This window comes from Rhamphochromis longiceps, linkage group LG22 (assembly GCF_057381845.1).
Source record: "Rhamphochromis longiceps isolate RC_006_pf linkage group LG22, R_longiceps_female_GT1.1, whole genome shotgun sequence".
Lineage (NCBI taxonomy): Eukaryota > Metazoa > Chordata > Actinopteri > Cichliformes > Cichlidae > Rhamphochromis > Rhamphochromis longiceps.
In genome coordinates this window covers 8,023,779-8,045,699 of record NC_140577.1, presented here as the reverse complement: position 1 = coordinate 8,045,699, position 21,921 = coordinate 8,023,779, and the positions used below count along the sequence as shown (strand labels likewise).

Here is a 21,921-nt window from a genome sequence, read left to right as displayed (position 1 = left end):
ATAATTGAAAATTAAAGACTTTGAAAATGTTGCTTAATGGAGTCTGTCAAGTGGAAGTATTGTTTTCTCAGTGCTTGCTTACCTTTCAAAGCGAGGCTGCTGAAGCTAGAGATGTAAACACAGATTGCAGCCAGTGATGCGTAACAGCAGGCTTTGGAGCGCAAAGCCAAACACACTCTTTATGAGGCGTGATCCCGGACATTGTAAAGCCACCAACGCTGACAGATAAGCACTCTCATCACTCAGCTGTTATCTTATCTTTTCCATATAATATCAGGTATATGAGCCAACAACCCATGAATGCGAACGACAACACTGTTCCCACTTCAAATACACGGTGTTGCGTTATAACTCCGATTAGCACCGACTCAATTCTGATCTTTAAGCCTGAATGACGCAACAAGGCACGTCAAGAGGAAATAAACTGAACTTGAATGCTCAGACATCCTTTGAAGAGGTGCTGTCAATAAACTGGCCTTGACGCATTTATTTTCACCCACAAAGCCGGCGATCGGTACGTTGTACCAAAGAATACCGAAGGCAGATCAGAACTCTTCGAGTGGAATTTAGTCTTTATCATTAGATTCCCCCCACTTTTTTTTTTTTTTTAACTCATTGTGCTACTGAAAATAAAATTTAGGATGAGTTATTATTATCAGCTTCACTCACACTTTCAGAGTTCTTCTCAGAAATAAGGTGAATTATCATACTTGCAAACACACCCCAAAAATCCTCACCCTATACAGCTTTAATAACTGCATGCCTGCCTCCCTGACGTTTTCAAGGCAGGTGGTCCATTAAAGGGTGAGTCACACATGAACCTTCACTGGCAAAATAGGCCCTATTTTTGCTGTGAAGGACACGTACAGTGTGCAGCCTTGAGCACAATGTAAAACCAAGACAGATTTGGCTGTGAGTGCTCTGCAGGAAGGGAATTTGCTGTGAGTTTTATTTTCTCCAAGGACAAGCATTCACCGACAGACAGGGGCTGCAGAACTATAAAAAGCACTTTGTAACTTGAATTCAAAAAGTGCCATGATGCCATTTATGTGTTATCCTGTTTCTAAAAAGGCATACATCATAAAGAGTTTATAAGTTCTAACTGAAGACTTTACTTAGAGGCGAGACGTTTTTATAGAGCGTATTTTAAGAACTTTTTGGCTACCTTATCTATCGCTCTAAAGTCTTAAGATTTTTTTTAATTAAACCCCATGTTTGATTCTACTGATGGTCAGCATTTGTGTTTGCTTTCTGTTTTTATTGTTCTTTGATATATTTTTGCTTTTTGATGGTAGTCTGGCATTGCTGTGCAAGATTTCAGATGGGTGTGGGAAAGAAAGCATTGCAGGTAACTTTACAGTTCTGATTGTAATTACATTATATGGACAAAAGAAATGGGGTACACACCTCTTGATCTTTGAATTCAGGTGTTTTCAGTCTCATTGCCACAAGTGTCGAGATCAAGCTCCTAGCCATGCAGTGTGCCTTTACAAACACGTGTGAAATAAGGTTGTTCTACAGCGTGCCACCATTGCAGCATGTCAATATGTAACAGAAAGCACAGAAGCCTGGCCGTGAAGTGTCAGACCAGTTACAGAGCAGGCTTTCTGAGTGCCAAGGTTCATAGTTTATAAATGGGATCATGAGATTGGTTTCCATGGCCTAGCTGTTGGTGTAGGTGTAATGTGTAAGTGGTCCAGTACTTTTGTTCATATAATGTATATCTGCAAGCCTAAAAAACTAACCAGGCAAAATCAAAGCACGTCTACGAATGGAGAGTATTTTGATCAGTGAGTCAAGCTTACCTGGGACAAAGTTGTGAACCACCGACAGGCTGAATATTTGATATTACAAAAGCCAGCAAACATATAACTGCATAACATTGGTGACAGTTATAATGGTGATAAATATACTGAAAATAAAAGTGGACCCACAATACAGCCTTGAGGAACACCACAATTAAAATGTAGAAATGTTCATTTTCTATGGCCAAACAGGAGGTTCTGTCGAAGAGATGGAAACTTCAAAGATAGATTCCCTTAAAATGTAACACACTCTTGACATACCCTTTTTATATGCCTTACGGTCCTTTCCTAAATGATTATTTTATTTTACTTTTTCCATGCATTAAAAACTGCTTTGAATTTTTCTTCGAGCAGCAGCAGTGGTGGTTGTAAACCTCAGTGTCAGATACTGTATATGTACAGTGCCACAGAGATTTGGTGTAACATATACGATGTGGTGATATAGTTTAGCTGCAGCATGGTGATTTGAGGCTGAAGCAAAGTGAATTCAGTGTTTTGTTCTGTGTTATGTATCCTGTGAACTGTGGATTTAACAAACCGTCGCTTTGCTCATCCCGCTTCTAGTTGTGAGAGCGGTCAGTGAGCCGGTGAACACTGCTGGATGGACATAAGATGAATACTGAAGATGTGCTGATGTTGTGTGGCATTTTCTGCCAGATCAGTGACTGTCTACTGTTTTCAGTCTGAGCACTGTCTGCCACACAGGGAAATATAATTGGTTAGACACAGCAGAGGAAGAGTGGGTTTCATCACTGCTGAATGTGGAAGATAGTTTTAATACTGCATATGCATCATGTTACAGTGGATTAATGCATTTGTGTGTGTTTATGTCCCATGTGTTTTTAAAGTGCTTGTTATTTATGGCAACTCGTTTGTATATCTTTATGATACTCTTGCGTTCACTATTGCACATTCAAAGTTTATTAATATTACTTTGTGATGTACTATTTGGAAGCTGCTGCTTTGATCTTGCTTCTAAAATTATTGTGGTCCTGTGAATATGTTTGATGGCTCTCTAGAAATAGTTCATTTGTAATTTTTATTTCCTTGTGTCAAAATAAAGTTATTTCTGGAAATAAAGTAGTGTATTTTCCATGTGTCGAAGAGGCATTCTAGCTTTATTTTCCCCAAATCTTTGCAGGTTTCTGAGAAAATCCCAAACAGAAGGTGAACAGAGAAAGATTTAATTTTGGGGGGGTCACACAATGGGTTGTATGTTTCTGTATCATATATAGCAATATATAATATATATAATGTACATTTAGATAATTCTATAAAAGCAGAACAAAAAAAATTCTAATTTCAAATGAAATTATGAGAAATTAATTCAAACATCTACATTAGTGTAGCTGGTTACTGGAAATTTTACTGGTTATTGCATATACTGGTTAATTTTAGTTAAAGACTTCTCTTTAGCTCTGAGTAAGTTTGTTTGCTTTGTGACTGATCAGCATTTGTACATTTATTTCACAGGCACTGGCCATTAATGACCAAAAAATACATCAGTGTCCAGTGATTCTGTTAAAAAAAAAAGTAAATTATTAATAAATATTCAGATGTTACCAGCAAGCTAGTAAATGTCCACTGTGAAGGTAGCAGAAAATAATCCCCTTACCTTTCAGACTAATTTAGCTCCTATTTTTCACCCCACAATTTTACTGTTTTGGTCTCTAATAGCATCAGCCTCATTTCTAGCTAATGAACAGAGTGGTTTATGTAGCAGCTAATGATCTGAAATTAGGGTCAATATTGAGCTTACATTTAGAAAGTGCCCCCAAAAAACAACTTTTAATGAGTGCTATTATCTGCTAGATGTGTACCCGTGATACCGTGACCCATGAATATATTAAGAAAAAACTGATACCAAAAATCACAGTCATTTCAGTGAAAGCTGCTAAGCTGCACATACACCACTTACAAGAGGTACACAGACGTTCCACATGCTTTCCAGTTTTGTGCCCATTCAGCATGCTTGTATTCTTCCAAGTCAAACCTGTAGAAAGCAAGCAAAAGATTCCTACCTGACAATGTCCTGTTGCCTCCCTGCACACATGAATGAACTTCAATAAAGCAACAGTGCAACCTTAGACTTTTTTCCACTTTAAAGCTTTAAACGTAACATGTTAATCACCTCTATGTTGGGTTTTTGGATCCAAAAGTTATTTCTTCTTGTCCATATTTGACAAGAAGCTGGAGTGCTATGTTAACAGCTAAAGCTAGCATTTTTTGTTAGCAAGATGAATTCATTCATTGTGCGTCTGCAGCACAAAGACACACCTTGTAACAGTCACAATGGTGTGGTGTCTCTTTAAGACAATGTAAGGTAAGGGTTAGTGATGTCAGTATGCGCCACTGCCCTCTTTGGAGTAAGAGAGCAACGAGCTTCCATGTGAGTATATAGACAAAGACAGACCTTATATCTTTTACCTTTCTAACAATTTGCAATGTTACGGGTTGTAGGAACACTGTGCTTCATGTATGATAAAATCCAGCCGCTCTACTGGGCCTTGTAAGGTTGATGAAGAGGGTGTGCATTAAAGGACAAGCATTGTGGGATTCCCAGTACCAGCGTAGTCATTCGTTTTTCTGAGTGTTTCTACCCCTCCTCTCAACCACTGAGCACAACCCACATTACAACCTGCTAACCAGTGACAAGTTCAAACTCAAGTTTTACTCACCAAAATGAAGCAAATAGTTCCTGGACTGTCCGTATGGTACATTACTCCACATTATAATTTTTCAAAGTACCGACATCACAAACACAGTCAAGAGATCTCAGTCAGCAACTCAAACTACTGGTTGTGAAAGGTTGTCAAACTTAATATTGAAATTACTGACGTTACTCTAGTCTAATATTTTTTTGTCCTGGCTTCTGTCTACCAATCGGTTTTCATCACTGACCTTTTTTTTCTGATGAAAACAAGACAATAGCTAAATAAAAACTAAAAAACACTAAAGTACAAAGACAAAAACTATGATGAAACTATGATGACATGTACTGATGCTTTCATCAACACATACAAATCAGATAAAATATTCTGGATAGATGAGATCCAATCAGAACTAATTAGGCTGTGCAAAAAGGCGGGACAAGTTTAGAGGTGGTCAGTACAGAAGTAAACTCCTACAGTGAGGTTTTGTTTTTTTTTCTCTCGAAATGTTATAACTTGCTCCCATGTTCCCAGTTTCCCATGAAAACATGACAAAATATCAGCACCCTGGGAGAGAAGAGTAGATATATGGGCACATTTCTCATTTTATGTCAAGGAAAACAAGATGCTGTGTAAACTCTCACCGGTAAAAATACGATAAACTTTAACACTTTATATTTCAGAGAAATTTGATACCTAAATTGTGGCTAAAACTAAATGATGTTTCAGTCAAAAGACTATGACTGCAACCTGTCAGCCTCTCTTCTGTGTCCTTTAAATCTCAGTGCTCTTCTGTCCGCTTTCCTATTCTCTACATCACTATCGCTTTGCCACGCTATCTGTCTCAATACTGTCATCATTATTCTAGTCCAATCATTTTCTTGCCCGACTTCTTTGGGCCAATCAGCTTGCTCTTTGTGTATTTTAAATACGTGTTCCCCATCATTTTGCCTTTCAGACTCTCATTCACGCAACCCATCTCCTCCCTGTCTTCACCTCTCAGGCACCTCGGTTAGAGCTCCATCCAAGCCTCAGTCTTTATCTTCACCACCAGCATCTAGACTCCCGAGGATCCTGTCCTAAATCCAATCCCAACTGGGATTCCGCTCTGCCATGATGAGTCATCGGAGCCTAATCGCCAAATACATTAATTTCTTTATCCTAATAAATCATGTTAAATTGTTCCAAGTGATCTCCCCTTATTGAACTACCTTTCAGACTTTCCTTCCTGTAGCCTGCTTCGCTCTGGTCATTCAGAGCTCCATCACTAACATCTTGACTCAGACGGTCATGCCCTAATTCCAATCACTGCTGGGACTCTTTTATTGGAGCCGAATCGCCAAATAACATCAATCAAATTCTGTATCTCAATAAATCACATTCATTTCTTCTAAATGGTCTCTCCTTATTTAAATATAGAGCAGACTGCACATTTTTTATTTCTACTGTAAGTTCATTTAACATGGTAGTCCATGGGCACTGACTGCAGTTTTCAGTACTTTGCATTTGCATCATTTTTCAGGCTCTACAGTTTAAATTGTCAAGGCTTTCCAGAAGTTATTGAACTAGATGAATCAAGTTCTGATCAATCCATCTCATTTGGTGAGTTTTAATGCACAGAAAAAATGTACAGACAGTTATTTTCCAGTGATTGCAAATGTAGAATATCTAGTTTTTGGCCAGTGGGCTGTAATAACACTGTTTCGTAAATATACTGATACATATACAGTTTCTGGATGTGATTTCTTCCATGTTATCTACAACAACTTCTGAAAGTCAGTGTTGAGATGACAGCTTTTTGTGATGTGCCCAAGTGTATTCATAAAAAGACACTACATATATTCCTGCTGCATTAACGGTGCTTGTGAATAGTGTACATGATTTATTTCACATAGTGTTCTGACCTTCACACACAGCTCAAGCAATAGTAGAAATAAATGAGCTGCTCAGTATATTAATGTGTCAACCACAGCTCTTACCCAACTCATCATACAACAGACATCATTACGACACTAAATTACATTCTCTTTGGCAGCATTTGGACATGAGACATACCTCGAGAGCATACACGAGAAGATAAACACAGCACTTCTCTCCAGTAAATTTAGGGTCTGTCATCATGTCAAGCATCTCCGCAGTCTGGGAGACATTTCACGTACGTGCTAATTTAACGCCATTGCCAGGAATAAGCTGCATGAGGTGAATTTCAAAAAGGCTCCATACAGTTTCATTGGAGTGTAATTAATGTTTTGCTGTGAGCCTAGCCTCCTGTGATCAGATGATCCAGATCTGCCATCAGCTCCAGACTCGGAGGTGAGAATGGCTATAAAACACCTCAGAAAGAAGACATTAACCTTTGGCCAGTTCTCTGATGAAGGCCCGTCTACAACCATGAAGGTACAATGGCTGTTTCTGCTAGCTGGCCCCGTGTGTGCTTCTGTTCACTTAGTGTCCTTTAAGTGGCTTACATCAAAGAAATACTGTGCTTTTCCCCAGGATGACTCATTTTAAGGATTAGTTCACCAAACTCACAAAAAATGAACCTCAGTATTTACCACTAATAGGTCTATGTACTTTTATACTTTAGACAGCCTTAGCTCTCATATGTTTTACTAGATATACAATAGAAGCTGTCATCACCCCATCACAATGGAGGTACACCAATCAGGCTCTGGGGAGTTTGGATGACAGGTCGACACCTTTGGCTTTTTGTCATATTTCTTGAGATGTTGCTGAGCAGTTATTGAGGTGTGACAGGGCCAACTGTCCAACTGCAATGGAGACTGTTACCTTAGGAGGGTGTTACGTGTCAAAGAAACAGCGACATGCGTGATAGGATGTTTCCCAGAAGAAAACTTCACTGCAAGAAGGTGATCATTTCATTTTACCTGTCAGTCAACCAAATTTGTGTGTCTTGCTTAAAGCATTGCAGGTTGAGTTTAATAAGAAAGTCCTGCTAACTTCAAAGCAAACATTAGCAGTGCTAAATCTGGCATTTCTGTTTAGCTGGTTTAGCTTTCAGTCACACAGACCTAGTGATCAGTTGGTGATCCCCGCCTCCGGGCTTGGCCGGTGGCTGCTGCAGGTTCGTGGCTGTTTCCAAGTGACAATGCTCACAAAAACATCCAACTTTTAAAATTTGACTCAAACTGCTGCAGCGAATATGTTTCCAAAACGTACGACTGGAATTTTAAAAGAAAATCGTCTCTGTTTACTGTTTCTTGCCTTTGCACTTTTAACAGTTTCACTACCACTCCACAGCAAATTAGAAAGTGCTTGCAGACAAACTGGCATCTTGGGTAACTATGAAAATCATGCAAGAGGAAAGGACAGAAGATTAACCATTAAGTCTCATTATCCCACTATCTCATACTTTAAAAAAAAGAAAAGTTCATGGGGGAAACATTGAACATTACTGGTTCCCAAAAGAAATGTGGTTAGAAGCAAGACTGCAAAAAATCTTAGAATTTGGATTTTCTGACCTTTTAAGGAATCAGACCAGGACATAAATAAGTTCTTGTGTACATACATCCACTGGATTCAGAAATCTGAGCCGACTGTAAGGACTGACCTGCACGAAACAGGTTTTCTGTTTTTTCCTGTAACCTGGCTCAAAGTAAAAGCCACAATCTGTGCATCTGCAATCAATATCAGTGTGTTTACCAAGTAGCTTTTACATCACCTGTAATGATCTGACATGTTTTGTGCGACTGTGGAATTGATCGGTATACTGCGTAGGGTTAGAAGAAAAGCCATTTAGCAATTTACTTTAAGTAGAAAAGAAAAAACGAGCAGTTTTTACCCTTTACATTAAAACAAAAGAGACAGAAGCCAATGTTTCCTCCAGTGTGAGTATTCTTACAATAAACATTTTTCACGTTATCCTGTGCATTCAGCTAGTAACTGTGTGCAGTCATTTTTGAGATGTAAACTTTATCTCAAGAAGTGGGAGTAAATTTATTTGAAACTTCATCCTGTAATCAGTCAAAAAGACATTAGTTTGCCACCAACTGACAGGTGATTTCTGAGAACCGCAGAGGCAAATCTCCACAGCAATTACCCATTAGCAACAAGGACACAATCAAAAACTGTAGATTACCACTTAAAATCACGCTCCTTGTGTGACAGGATATAATTATCAGGCAGGCAGCGGGATGCAGGCCGGGAATTAGATTAATCACATTAGTGTCCCTCTGGAAGCTAAATAGCAGTGTATAGGCTGGATTTAGCTTAATCAAGAGTCAAAACAGACAAGAGTAAAGTTATTAGATAGAATGATACAAAAAAAATGCACTGAAATACATGATACAGTTAGAGAAAATGAAAATAAGGAAAAATGGGCAGTGAAGGGAACATATGCAGGTAAATGCAGTGATAAGAAACTTTATGGCTCATTAACTCTGAAATGAATGTGTTTCAGCCCAATAAAACGAGGTTGTTCTGTGATAATGGGACTGTAAGGTACATTATAACACCCCGGACTGAGACAGCAACAAAGACGAGGGGTGGTGTAATTGCAGCTCTCTTGCTGCAAGCGTGCAGCCTTCAGCTTTTATGAATAAATACATGTAGAAGAAAACGAACTTCACAGAACGCCTGTTCAAAGAGAAATCGCTTGTTTTCTGAAAGGACAAAAATATTTTGTATTAAACAGCTTCGGTGTTGAAACCATGTGTTGTAAAACCTAGACAGTGAAAGGACCGAAACCTTTAATGAATTTGCCACCAAGTATTGCTTACTGGTCAACCATCCAAAGCGACAGACAGTAAATAAGGGAGGTGAGGAAGAAAGTGTGGGCAGGGTGGAGACAGGTGAGAGATGATGTTGAATATGGAGCTGCAAGGCGGAAGAAAAAGAGGAAAATCACAGAGGAGCTTCATGGATTTTTATTCAATAATGTGAAATAAGACCTGCAGAGGGTTGGTGTGAAAACAGATGATAGCAACAGTTGATCCAATGTGAAAATCCCTAAAGGGAGCAACTACGAGAAGAAGAATACTAATATACTGTGTACATATCAGCGAGTCACAAAAAAGACATATTTCTTTATTACAATAAGTGTGAGCTTCCAGTCATGGAAACAAACACCATCTGGAAGCCTGAAAAACATAAAGACATGTATTTAAATGATGGATGTAGCCATCACAACATCACCCACTGGTTTCGGGAATCTGCATTTTGATGCCTCAGTGTCAGTTTTTTGGCTGCCACCATGTTGTTATTGTTTTATTGTTTTGATTATTTTTTTGTTTCTTGCTTCTTTTTTTTTGGCTTAGTTTGAACTAGAAGATACTACATTTGAACACGAATGTTATGCAGGCTCAGAAATACACATACCTGCTAATTAGTAACAGATTAATAAAATACCAAAATTCTACTCACAAAAACTGAAGCACAAACCTCGTGCATGATCTATAGCACACAGCAAGCCATAGCATATGTCTGACAATTACACGAAAACAGCACAAACACAGTTCAGTGACTTAAATTAGTGCAGATGCAGACAGCAATCAGCTAGACGTACTATTTTAGCACACTTGCCATGTCTAAGGATTTTGGGACTGAAGAGTAAAGAAGACATAAAGCTGTCCTTGCATCTTTTTTTCTGTTATTTTTGATATGTTGTCTTTAAAGATGCTTTAGTCAGCACTGTGGAACAATCAAATTACTAAACATGCGTCTGCATATGAGTACGCAACTCTGCAAGCAAGATATTAGCTATCAGAAGCTTTCTGTTTTCTGTTTGTAGTCTGTGTAACATTGCTCAATCGCATTTGAGCAGGCTTTGTATTGTAGATTTAAAAAATTCCCTTGAAAAGCAAAAGGAGGAGAGTATTTGAAGAAATTCAATCTCGAAGCCTTCAGTTCTCGTCTGATGACAATTTCCCTTTTTATTTCCTGTTTGTAAATTTATCTACGTTCGCAAACACTGACGGGAACAGAAAACAGGAAGTCTTAGCCTGGATATCTACCGGCTTCACCGACAGATTATCAAGATGGTATTTGGTGAATTTCCAGATTGATTATTTTGTGCAGTGTCAACGAGGCAGAAAATCATCACTTTACTGTGCAGCTCCTGAGACCCTTTATCCTCATATAGGTTTTTCTCCATCTTATATTTCTACTTTGTTGAGCAGTGTTGGCTTTATTGTGTTATTCTGTAAAATAAACCAATTGTCTCCATATATGCAAACACACTGTTAAAAAAAGAAGTGCGTAACAACTACATAATGAAGTAAAATCTTCCTGTTCAAAGTTGAAGCAGAGTTTTTGCATGTAGCAGGTCCAGCTAATCTCACACAGCTTGGAGAGATTGAAACTGCGCCCCAAACATGAGGTCAGGTCACAGGAGAGTGAAGCTTTACAGAGCTCCAAACAATCAGTCAGCTGTCATTCATTTACAGCTTGCTCATAAACACATCAATTGCTGGTGGAGAGTGAATACTGAAATGTCCTTAGATGGCCAGAGAGATAGATAGAAATGACTGTTAATGCTGCTCTGTAAATACTGGACTTGTAAATAAGTAACATTTGATCCTGATAAGTTGGTATGTTATTGCTGTCACGGTTCTGGGTCGGTTCGACCCAGCATTTTGAGTTTATTATGTTTGGGTTTATTTTTTGAATGATCGTTTTTGTTCCTCTTGTGCTTTGTCGATTATTATTAGAATTCTATCTTTCTGTTTATTCGTGGTCAGGATTTGTTGTCTCATGTATTGTTTGAGTTTCATGTATTATTTTCTGTCTGCCCCTCTGTGTTGAGTCCGTGTCTTTGAGTAGTGATTCATGTTTCCTGTTTTATTGTGAAAGTCTCTGTCTTATGTTAGTGTGTGTGCAGCTTTGCTCCCCCTGTCTCGTTAGCCCTGTTCTCTCCCAGCTGTGTCTCCCTCCTGTTGCCCATTCCCTCATTACCACCCTGTGTATATAAGCCCTGTGTTTTCCCGTGCTCGGTGTCGCGTCGTACCTACTTGGTTTCTGTTTTTGTTTCATGCCAACTGTAGGGTAATTTCCAATAAACCAAGTTCAAAAAAGAAGAGTCTATGGCTGACGCGTGTTCCTGGTTTCCAAAAGAAATGCTTCCAGTTGCATTATGATTTGAAGACTGTTTATTTATTACAAACGGAAGATGTAACAATGAACTCCTTCCTAAAAAGCATGAAAGTTCCAAAAAATAGCAGTTATCCAGAACTAGCTGTGCACACGGTCAGAAAACCGTGAGACTCCTAACCTCTCTGTCCATGCTCCTCCCCTTCCCTCTCACACAGGGTTTCATGCTACTATTGCACTTACATAATTAAAGTGAGAGGTACCCCCTTTTAGGTTCCAATCCCAAAACAGTGACTTAAAATTACTTTATGTAAACACATATATTTTCACATTTATTAATCCTGAAAAGATGACTTATGTAATGAATCTATGAATTATAAACAAACATGAACTCAATCGTAAATAAAAATATAAAGCAGACGTCTGGCGCTTACATTACCGGCCCCTAATTGTTCTAATAATGTATTGCCTTAGAACAATTACCACATTTTTAACTTTACAAACTTAATATGAACCATGTTAGACACATCCAATGTTTAAACACATGACAAAATATTATTTATAGACAAATGAATTGTCCAATACTTTGCCAATCAGCTTTGCAAAGTATATTAAGGCTGGTTTCTGTCCATTTCCAAAAGAACAGATGAAAAAGAATAAGAAAGAAAAGAAGGAAAGAGAGAAAGAAGGAAAGAGCCAGAGGTTGCTAGCACATGGCTCATCGTAGGGGCTTAGTCTTTACCACTAGCCCATTCAGATTCCACAAGCAGACAAATCTTGGTGATGGGTCTGTCCAAAACATTAGTCTTTGTCTTTATCCGTACTCGGCGAACGAGACCCTTCTTGTCTGGAACAGTTTTGATGATCTTTCCCATAATCCATGAGTTTCGTGGTGCACAGTCGTCCACAAGAAGAACGACATCTCCTTCTGCAAAGTTTCTTGATGCTGTGGCCCACCGCTGACGTTCCTGAAGTTGAGGTAGGTATTCTTTAGTCCATCTCTTCCAAAATAGATTGGACATATATTGCACCTGTTTCCATCTACGTCGTGAGTAGAGGTCATTCTGGTCAAACAATCCTGGAGGCAATGAAGGTTTTGTTTTCAACAACAAAAGATGATTAGGTGTCAGAGCCTCCAAATCATTTGGGTCGCTTGATGCCCTGGTGATTGGTCGGCTGTTGATGATCGACTCTGCCTCACATAAGACTGTATGAAGGCATTCTTCTTCCAGAACTTGTTCTCTCACAGTAGAATTCAGCACTTTTCGTATTGATCTTATCAACCTCTCCCATGCTCCGCCATGATGTGAAGCAGTGGGAGGGTTAAATGTCCACTTAATTCCATGCTGTTGAAATAGATGCTGAAACGGTGAAGTGTTCCAGTCAGCGATTGCTTCCTTCAGCTCACGATTGGCAGCAACAAAATTCGTCCCATTATCTGAGCGAATCTCCTTCACTTGTCCTCTCCGTGCTATGAAGCGCCGGATTGCATTTATGCATGAATCTGTGTCTAATGATGAGGCCAGCTCTATGTGTACTGCACGAACCGCTAAACAAGTGAATATAACACCGTATCTTTTTAAGATGGTTCTTCCATGTCTTACTTCGAATGGGCCGAAGTAGTCTACACCAACCCGGGTGAAGGGTGGATCATCTGGCAACACTCGCTCTTGTGGAAGATCAGCCATCAGTTGTTTCCCAACTCTCCCATGCAAGCGACGACATGTCACACACTTTGCGATGATCTTTCTAATGGCTGTGTTGGCACTTGGGATCCAAAACTTCTGTCGCAATTCAGAGAGCATGTGATTGCGCCCTCCATGCCCAGTTTCTTCATGTATCTGTTGGAGGACTAAGTCAGAAATGTGAAAGTCTCTAGACAGGATAATAGGCTGCTTAGCGATTTCCGGCATAGCTGCCCAGCTCAATCTTCCACCAACTCTCAACAGATCTTCCTGTAGTACAGGGTTCAGTTTGTATAAGTGGCTATTGCGCTTCACACTTTGTCCCTTGTGAAGAGCCGAAACCTCTTCCGAGAATTTCTCCTTTTGGCAAAATCTGATTATATCGAGCTCTGCTTGATTCAGGTCTTCCACTGAAATTTGTGTAGGCTTAAAGCTTGTCCTGAAACTGTCAATCTGACTTTGCCTCAGCTGTCGATCATTGTCAAGGCTATTCTCCACACTGGTTACGCATAGCTCTTTACGTTTTTGACAGAGACTCCAAAGTAAGGCTTTAAGTTTCAGGAACCACGCCACCACTCTTTTCAACTTTGTCCATGATGAGAAGTAATTTATCAGTCTCTTGAATGGAGCAACATTTTCTTCCACCTCTATTTTGTTTACTGTGGCTCTCTTGATCTCAGGATCACCAGAAGCGATCTCCGAACAATTCAGTGGAGTGTTAGGCCAAAACTCTACTGGACTGCGAAGAAAATCTGGCCCAGACACCCACGTTCTGTTCTTCATAAATTCATCTACTCTTTGCCCTCTTGAGGCGCAGTCAGCAGGATTCTTGTCTGTGCTGATGTGTTTCCACTGTTCCACATCAGAGCCTTTCAGAATAGCTGCAACTCTGTTTGCCACAAACGTACGAAAACGCGTGGTCTCATTCCGGAGATACTGGAGCACCACCGTACTGTCTGTCCAAAAAACTGATTCTGCAAGATTCAGTTGTAGCTCTCTTCTCAGGACACTATCCATCCTAATGGCTACTGTAGCAGCAGTCAATTCCAGGCGGGGTATGGTAGGAGGCCTGAGAGGCGCCACTCTGGACTTGCCCATCATAAATGCACATTGTGTCTCATTGCTCGTGTTACGCATGAGTAGGTAGCTGACTGAGCCATATGCATCCTCACTTGCATCTGCAAAGTGATTTATTAATCCTGAAAAGATGACTTATGTAATGAATCTATGAATTATAAACAAACATGAACTCAATCGTAAATAAAAATATAAAGCAGACGTCTGGCGCTTACACCAACAATAAAAGCTGTGGTTTTCAGTTACATTTCGTCTCGGAGTCCTGCATTTGGATCCACATTTCCACCTGCCCGCACACAGAGCCCTGACAATTGCTGTCTTTACAGTCTATTTCAACCAGCAGTGGAAATAGCTCCAGGTACAAAATTCTACTGTGAACACGCATTTCAACTCAAAATGCACTCAGAAATGATTTGCAATGACAAACTAAAAATACTCAGTTTTTCCTGTCCATTCCAGTATACGTGTGAGAAACTGGCTAAAGGTAAAAAAAATAAAGCCTTTTTTTCCTCAACACAAAACACAAGTTCATTCAGCGTACATGATTATTACATTTCTATCTAGGATCCTCTAAAACTCTGACTGTTGACCACAGAGGCTATGCTGTTACAAGAAGCCTTGTGGCTCCCTAAATATATTTGTAAAATATAAAATACTAAAAACAGAGAGCTAACGGTGTTAGCTTGGCTTAAAAAACACAACAAAAGTTTTAAGGCGTTGCTTCCAGTTATGCTAAATTAAGCTTGCTGACCTCTGCATTTCAGTGCTATTGACCTTCTCATTCACTTTTTTTGAAGACTGCATTGTTGTGTGTAATGAGCATCCATGCTCTCCTGGTCATCGGGGCAGAAGTCCAAGTAGAGATGCCCAGACTGTCGTCTCCTTGGCCGCCTCCTGCAGCTTTTCTCTGGGGACATCAAAATGTTCACAAGCCACCCCAAGACACTGAACAAACCACTGAACTACTTCTTAAATGTTAGTCTGCAAAATGATTAAATCAATAATTTCACTTAGAAAAACTGGTTTGTAAAAAATCTTTCAATGAAATTTGAGATCCATTAATTAAAAACTGAGTAATCTGCCTCATTTCAAGTTGATGGCACTTTCTGTGGTGATGTAGCATCCACCGTCCGTGGACAAACGATCATGCAGGTATGACATCAGCGACTCCCTAATTATTTTCATCCGTGGATTGATGCCATCCGGGTGGAGCTCCATTCATTACCAAAGAATGTGCAATCAACTCAGGACTAATTTACCTACACAAATCTCCTGCTGGGAAAGTTTGTGGGTTTGTTTGTTTTAATTGTTTAATCATTTAAAAAGGTGCCAATTACACCTGCAGAGAAGTGCGTTTCCATCACGAGGAGCTGAGCTTTAATCACAAACCAATTGTTTTTGTTTTTTCAAAACCTCTCAGATCTCCTCACAGTAAAACTGACAAATTAATGCTGTTACCATATACACCAGCGCTCTATTTGACAGAGATAAGCCTGTATTTAACTGAAACTTGATCTTTTTAACTTACTTTAATCTACAGGGATTAGAGTAAATCTCTAACACGCTTTATTATCACTAAATGTATTTTATGTATTGCATGTTGTGTATCCCCCCAGCGCTGCAAATCGCTACCTTACCATGGTGGAATAGTTTGTGTATCCCAGGGATCCCAGGGGGCTTTTGCCCCCCAGTAGGGACTCCCATGGCAAACTGGTCCTATGGGAGGGCCCAGACAAAGAGTTATTAAGGAGTCCCCTATAAGTATACAAACAAGGGAACAGTTCAGCCTGCCCGGGAAATGTTTTGCCTTTGTTCTGCAAGAAGCTGATCATCATACAAGGGCACAAAACCCTAAAAAGGATAAGGGGCTAAGCTGCTGGGTGATTACCAGTCTGTACAATAAAGATGGATGTAGCTTCTTGGAATGGAGAGTATAAAACATGGACGTGACCACCATTTTCATTTCTTGGAGCCAGAACATACCTTATATGGGTGAAGAGCTGGTACATCAAATTGCCAGCTAAAGCTAGCAGGGTTGGTTTGCAAGGGACATTCATAAACTGTACTGTCACACATATTGGTCAACTAGTACTAACATGTGCTCTAAAAGCCATCAAAAGGAAGAACACATCAAAGTCCCTGATTTTAACATGGGAGCCTCAGTTTGAGGCGTCATGACCAGTGGGTTATGTCCATCTTTTATATACAGTTTCGTGACGACAGACCATAACGCATGGACACAGCCACTGTGATGCCGTTGGCCAAAGCCGTCTTGGTTTTCTGGAGTCTAATGTCATGTTTGAATGAGTTTTTCATCATATTTAGACGAGAGAGGGAGCACTAAGACTAAGACACAGGTATTGGCTAATTAAACACACAGCACACCATATTATTTGGCTGATCACTGCATTAATACGTTTTCTGTCACGCCAATGTGATGCTGTGTATTGTTTAGTACCTCTGTTCCTGCATTTTTGCTAGGATGTGCTATACTGTACATCTTGGTCATCCACAATAAAAAAAAATACAGCTCTTATGCTGCAGTCTGTTAATGTGCCGACATATTTCTGCACTGCAGAGTGTACTGCAAAGCACAGATTCATCTAATCCTCACAATGACCCTGTATCTACTTCTTGTGCTTTTCTTCTGCAGTGAGTTACATTTTAATCAGTTGACCTTGAAGAGCAATTTCATAAAGCAAATTATTTTAACCGAGCGTTATAAAAAGTTATTTAAACTGAAACTGTAGCCTGAACCACTGCACCACCCTTATTGTCTTTCCTATTTCATTATGATTGTATCCGTCTCTATATATGAATGAGTGTGCTCTGGTGGCGAAATATGAGTCAGATGCATGTCGCCGTCTCAGGAAACTTGATTTTAATTTAGAGCCAGACTGACCCTGCAGCGAGTGAAACTCATTCAGAGGAACTGATTAGATTTTTACCAAATTTATTGCTGTTAGTCACAGAAATGCTCTTTTAATAAAACTCCCTCAAATCTCAGTTTATAAACTCAGTTGGTGTTTACCTGAAGACGGCAATATTAAGGTTTGGGAAATGCAGACTTTGAGCAGTTACAGTTTCTCATTCTCTAATTCTCTGCGGCTCGATGGCTTGACAACATGTTTTTTTTCTTTCTTTGTGTCTGAGTAAACACACAGCCCATCCTCAGAGACATTAGCAGCTTTGACAGGCTGCCTTCAAGTAATCTCGGGATGCTGGTACAGCTAATAAAAACAAGCGGTGCGTCCTAATGCAATTGCACACAAATAATTAAATAAAAACAGAGTGAAACTTGATTTTCCAGAGCAAAACAATTATATAGAAACTAGAAAAAGTTGATTACCCACAGCCTATTGTGAGTCTTTGTAGAGTCAAGGCAAATGGCTCAAAAAGCGTCAGAACTCAAGGGAACCGAGGGCACAAATTGTGGATAGTCTTTACAAAACTGCCCATTGTGAGAAACAAGCTAAATTGCTCAGGCAAACTGCTTTGATTCTGTAGTTTCATTAAGACATGCGGCGTCCATCAGTCGTTCCACTTCATGCAACATTGGCAATCTCAAGGCATCAATATAGGTAATACTGTGATTGGTTAGAGCTATTCTTCTATACTTTGTGAATATTGGCAGGCTGATTCTGGCTGATTATTGTTACCTTCAGTTGAATATGAAGAGACACTGATATAGATCCATTTCTCACAGAGGCTAAAGGTAATGTTGTGTTTAAGCTTTTTGCTTTTTCAGAGCCAGTCCCTCATTCTACTGCTTGTGCAGCTTTTTCTCTCTCTCTCTGCTTTTTCTTGTGTTACAATCACAAAAACAGCAAGCAGACCATCCCATTCTTTTTACAGAAAAGTCCATTAGTGTTTCTCTTCAACCTCTGCTTATTTCTTGGTCGATTGTATGAGTGGCCTTCTTCAAGGTTTCTTAAAGAGGAGGAAGGAAAGGTTGCTGCTGAACAAGCAGCAAGGCAAGACTCTAGCTTTGCCATAAAGATGTGAAAAATTTACAGCTAATGCAAACGGCAGCTTTTCTTGTGTTTGATGCTGGAGAAAACACACAAAAGTTTAAACTGTGAACTCCATTATCCAGCTCAGATTTCTACAGTTTAATAGATCAGAGGAAAAATATGTCAGACACAAAATATAGTCGCAGCTTGTATGACAAGAACAGCATTTCCATTTAAATGTTGCCCACCTTAAAAACGATGAGAAAAAAAAGTCCCTTTCGAATACGACATGATTGCATTTTTTAGGCCTCTTGAGATTTTAGGCTTCAAGAATAACCACTCTGTTCAAGATTGAGGCTGATGCAACAGAAGCCAGTGTGATGTGTGAAACATGTTTATGGAAATTTATGGAAATGAATAACAGCCTCTTTCATTTTTCTGATTGCAAATGAGCCAAAGAGAGGGATTTCCTCACCGTTCACATCCTCACTGACCATCTGACAATACTACAACCAAGCAGCCTCCAATGAACCACTTATTCATTATGAGAAATTTACACCATCCTGTTAAAAGAATGTATTTCATCGATTAAAAAAAGTCAGTAGAAATGCAGAAATATATGTTTAAATCTACAGAAGTCATTCAATTAAAGTCTTCAAATATATGACCTGATTTTTTGAGGGTAGATGCAACTGGTAAAGCTCAGGATAACTAATGGCTCAATCACACTAGAGTAAAAGTAGGATAGCACCCTCTTGAGGTTTTTTGCTGTCAGGCTCTATTACAAGTAGTTATAGCATACAAAGGTGGAGGGTGTTCAATCAGAAACCAATTTTGATTGCAAACCAGTTGCACAGGTTGCCTAGTGGGAGGCAACTTGTCTCCAAAAAAATTGCGGTCTGACTCGGACTGACTGCAATAAGTCTCAGACAGACTGGTGAAGACTTACAAATAGTTGCAAGGTCTGCCTGCACCAATGGGAACAACTCATCTGTGAAGGCGATATTCCTACATAAAGGTCTCCATGTCATTTTGCAATCTTAGCCTTGATCTGCAGCAAATACACATCTATTTGTGGAGAAATTTGTGTTTCAAACCTATGAGTCTGATTGTAAGTATTTAATATGAATTTCTGTGCATGCAGATTTGCAATTTTTTCCAAGTTATCACAGTTAACAGTGCTCGCTGCATTATCACAGATGTAATTGCCAGCATAACCCCATTCAACAGACAGCAGAACGACTCCATCTTACTCCCGTATTTAGTGCAACTGACCTAGCCAAGGCCTTCGAAGCAACGATTTCAAAGGCAGCAAAATCACAAGTCCATTGCAAACGGTAACAATGATTTTGGTTGTGCTGCTCTCTCAAACTGTTAAGATTAATGGTTTATGTCTTAGTGAAATTTTGTATTACATTATTACCGTAAATGTTACACAACATAACATAATAAATGAAATATCTTTATTGGATAAAGCGAGCTTCAAAATTTGTATTTGATTTGATAGATTTAAATCGAAGTTTTCTCACAGGGGAGTATATCTTTTTTGAATCAGCTCACATATCAGACTGACAGGAGGAAACACATCTACTGTATATTCGCCATGGTCTAAGGAAAGAATGTGCAATACACACTTTGTAAAAACCTTCAGGACAGAGACAGGACAGGAACTAGAAAGTTTTCTGAATTTAGATGAAGTATAACGTTCCATCAGTTTTACTGGAAATGAGAATTCAAATTTTAAGTAACAGAAAGGACATTCCTCTGATTATGTGACAAACTGAGCCGTGTAGGAGTATGTTGTGCGACTTAAGTTAGCACAACATGTAACGAGCAAAGACTTAAACACGCCAGTGTGTACCAACATCCTTGTTTTTTTGGGGTTTTTTTAGAATTGTTGTCGGTCAGTTAATGAACTACAAACAAAGTGACAGACCACACCTAAAGCTGTAACGCTGCATGAGCTCGAAAGGAGACCCGAAGAACTGAAGCAGAGCATCGATACAATAAAACACTGAAGTTTATCACATGAGACTGAACTGATCCAGTATCGCTGCACTGTTTAGCTGATATTTAGCTGATGTTTAGCTGATGTTTAGGTAGATGTCTGACACATTATGGCACTCATGGTGCCTTGTTTCTCTGCGTCTCTACACTAATAATAATTTACTAAAACTATTTGCTAACACTAAACAATTCGCAGAATGCATGAGTGCCTTTAATACTTAGATTAAATGTTATGTTACATGTTTATTCATATGTTATATATATATGTCATTATGCAAATAAAGAATTTTACTGCAAATAGGTAAATTGCATAAATGTCCTAAAGAACATAAAAATAAACACCTACATGTATGTTTTGGATTTATTCGCAGAGTGGTTTGAAAGAAGTCGAGTTATGGAAGCCAAATAGTCCAAATATGTTTCTCCCTGTGATATCTGCCTCATTCATGTCAGTAATCCAGTCACAGAGGGAAAAAATCAATTCAAGAAACATTTATTTTGCACTTTTTTCTGTAAGAACATGATTTTTCACTTCTTGATCATGTAGATTTTTGTAACACACAGAAGACATCTGAAAAGGGAAACACGAGGAGGGGTTCATCCCGCACAAAAAGCACAAAGGATCATTTTTCAGCTCAAGCAGATAATCAGCCTTTAGTGTGGAATGATGGAGCTCTCAGGGGGTAGTGAGATGAAAATCTAACAGAGTCCCAAATCTAATTATTATTGACCTTTAGAACAAAGAGATTACTGGAGGTCAGGATGTACAGTCTCTCATTGGTCGCTCTGAAGCCCAGGATTGGTTTGTCGGAGTCCAGGCTGGCCACCTGTTGCTTGGCAACCTGTCCTACCTGACGGCCCTGCTTCCTGTTGAAGAGGACGGTCTCCACCGGGGAAGGCTGGCGGTAGATGAATGCACGGCGGAGACATTCACACAGTGAAGCGTAGGAGAAGTTTGGAGCGCAGGTGGCAAACTTCTTATCTCGTTTGGATGCCTGGACATAACCTGCAAAAATAAATAAATATAAGATCAGAGACATGCAGGGACAGTTTCTAACCTTCACTTTATACTGTCTCACTGAAATAAGGACACAGAGTGTTACTCCAGATAAGCTTGATTTATAGTCCTGTGTTCTGTGACAGCAGTACTAATACCTGCTTGGAAGCTAATTTGGTTTCCACAAGGATGAGCAGCATTTTTAGGACAGAAGGACTCTAAAAGACAATTTAAACTCACCAGTCCAGAAACATTAAGACTAAAAGCCACCACTTTAAAGTGTGGCGGGCCACATAGTGCAGCGTCTATGTGCGGGACAACAGATGCCATAGGGGAGTTGACCGATGTGCTGACATTAGCTTAAAGTGATCTGATGGCATCTAACAGCAACCTCTGCAGCTGTAGCAAAATGCAGAATGGCTCTTTGAGACTCTTTGAGGCTGGCTCCAAACACAAGTTAGCAAAAATATGAAAACTCATATTCATCTTTATAGCAAATCGTTCTGTGCAAGTAGCATTTTTTAAATAACTTATTAAATTTGATAAAAGTCTCAGGTTGCAGGAACTAGCTGTCTCTTCACCTCAATTAATTCAAGTCACTGAAGTGGACATGTCGGCCATATCCATCCAATAAGTCCGTGCTTCAGATTAAGTGAAATTCTATTATTTAATTTATCTGTTAGTCATTTCTGTGATCTA

General features: G+C 39.4%; 2 protein-coding genes across 2 annotated transcripts in view; one reads left to right on the top strand and one right to left on the bottom strand.

Moving 5' to 3' along the window:
• Positions 1-2,806, top strand: part of trhrb (thyrotropin-releasing hormone receptor b) — a 6,973-nt gene extending 4,167 nt beyond the window's left edge. The window contains exon 2 of the mRNA XM_085395677.1: positions 1-2,806. This exon is cut by the window's left edge and continues 493 nt beyond it. The gene's annotated coding sequence lies outside the window, so the exon portion shown is untranslated.
• Positions 2,807-20,702: 17,896 nt separating this feature from the next.
• The window catches only part of nudcd1 (NudC domain containing 1), a 58,108-nt gene continuing 56,889 nt past the window's right edge, over positions 20,703-21,921 (bottom strand). The window contains exon 10 of the mRNA XM_085395658.1: positions 20,703-21,231. Coding sequence (XP_085251784.1) covers positions 20,942-21,231 — 290 coding nt within the window. The 3' untranslated portion in view covers positions 20,703-20,941. The remainder of the gene's footprint in view (positions 21,232-21,921) is intronic.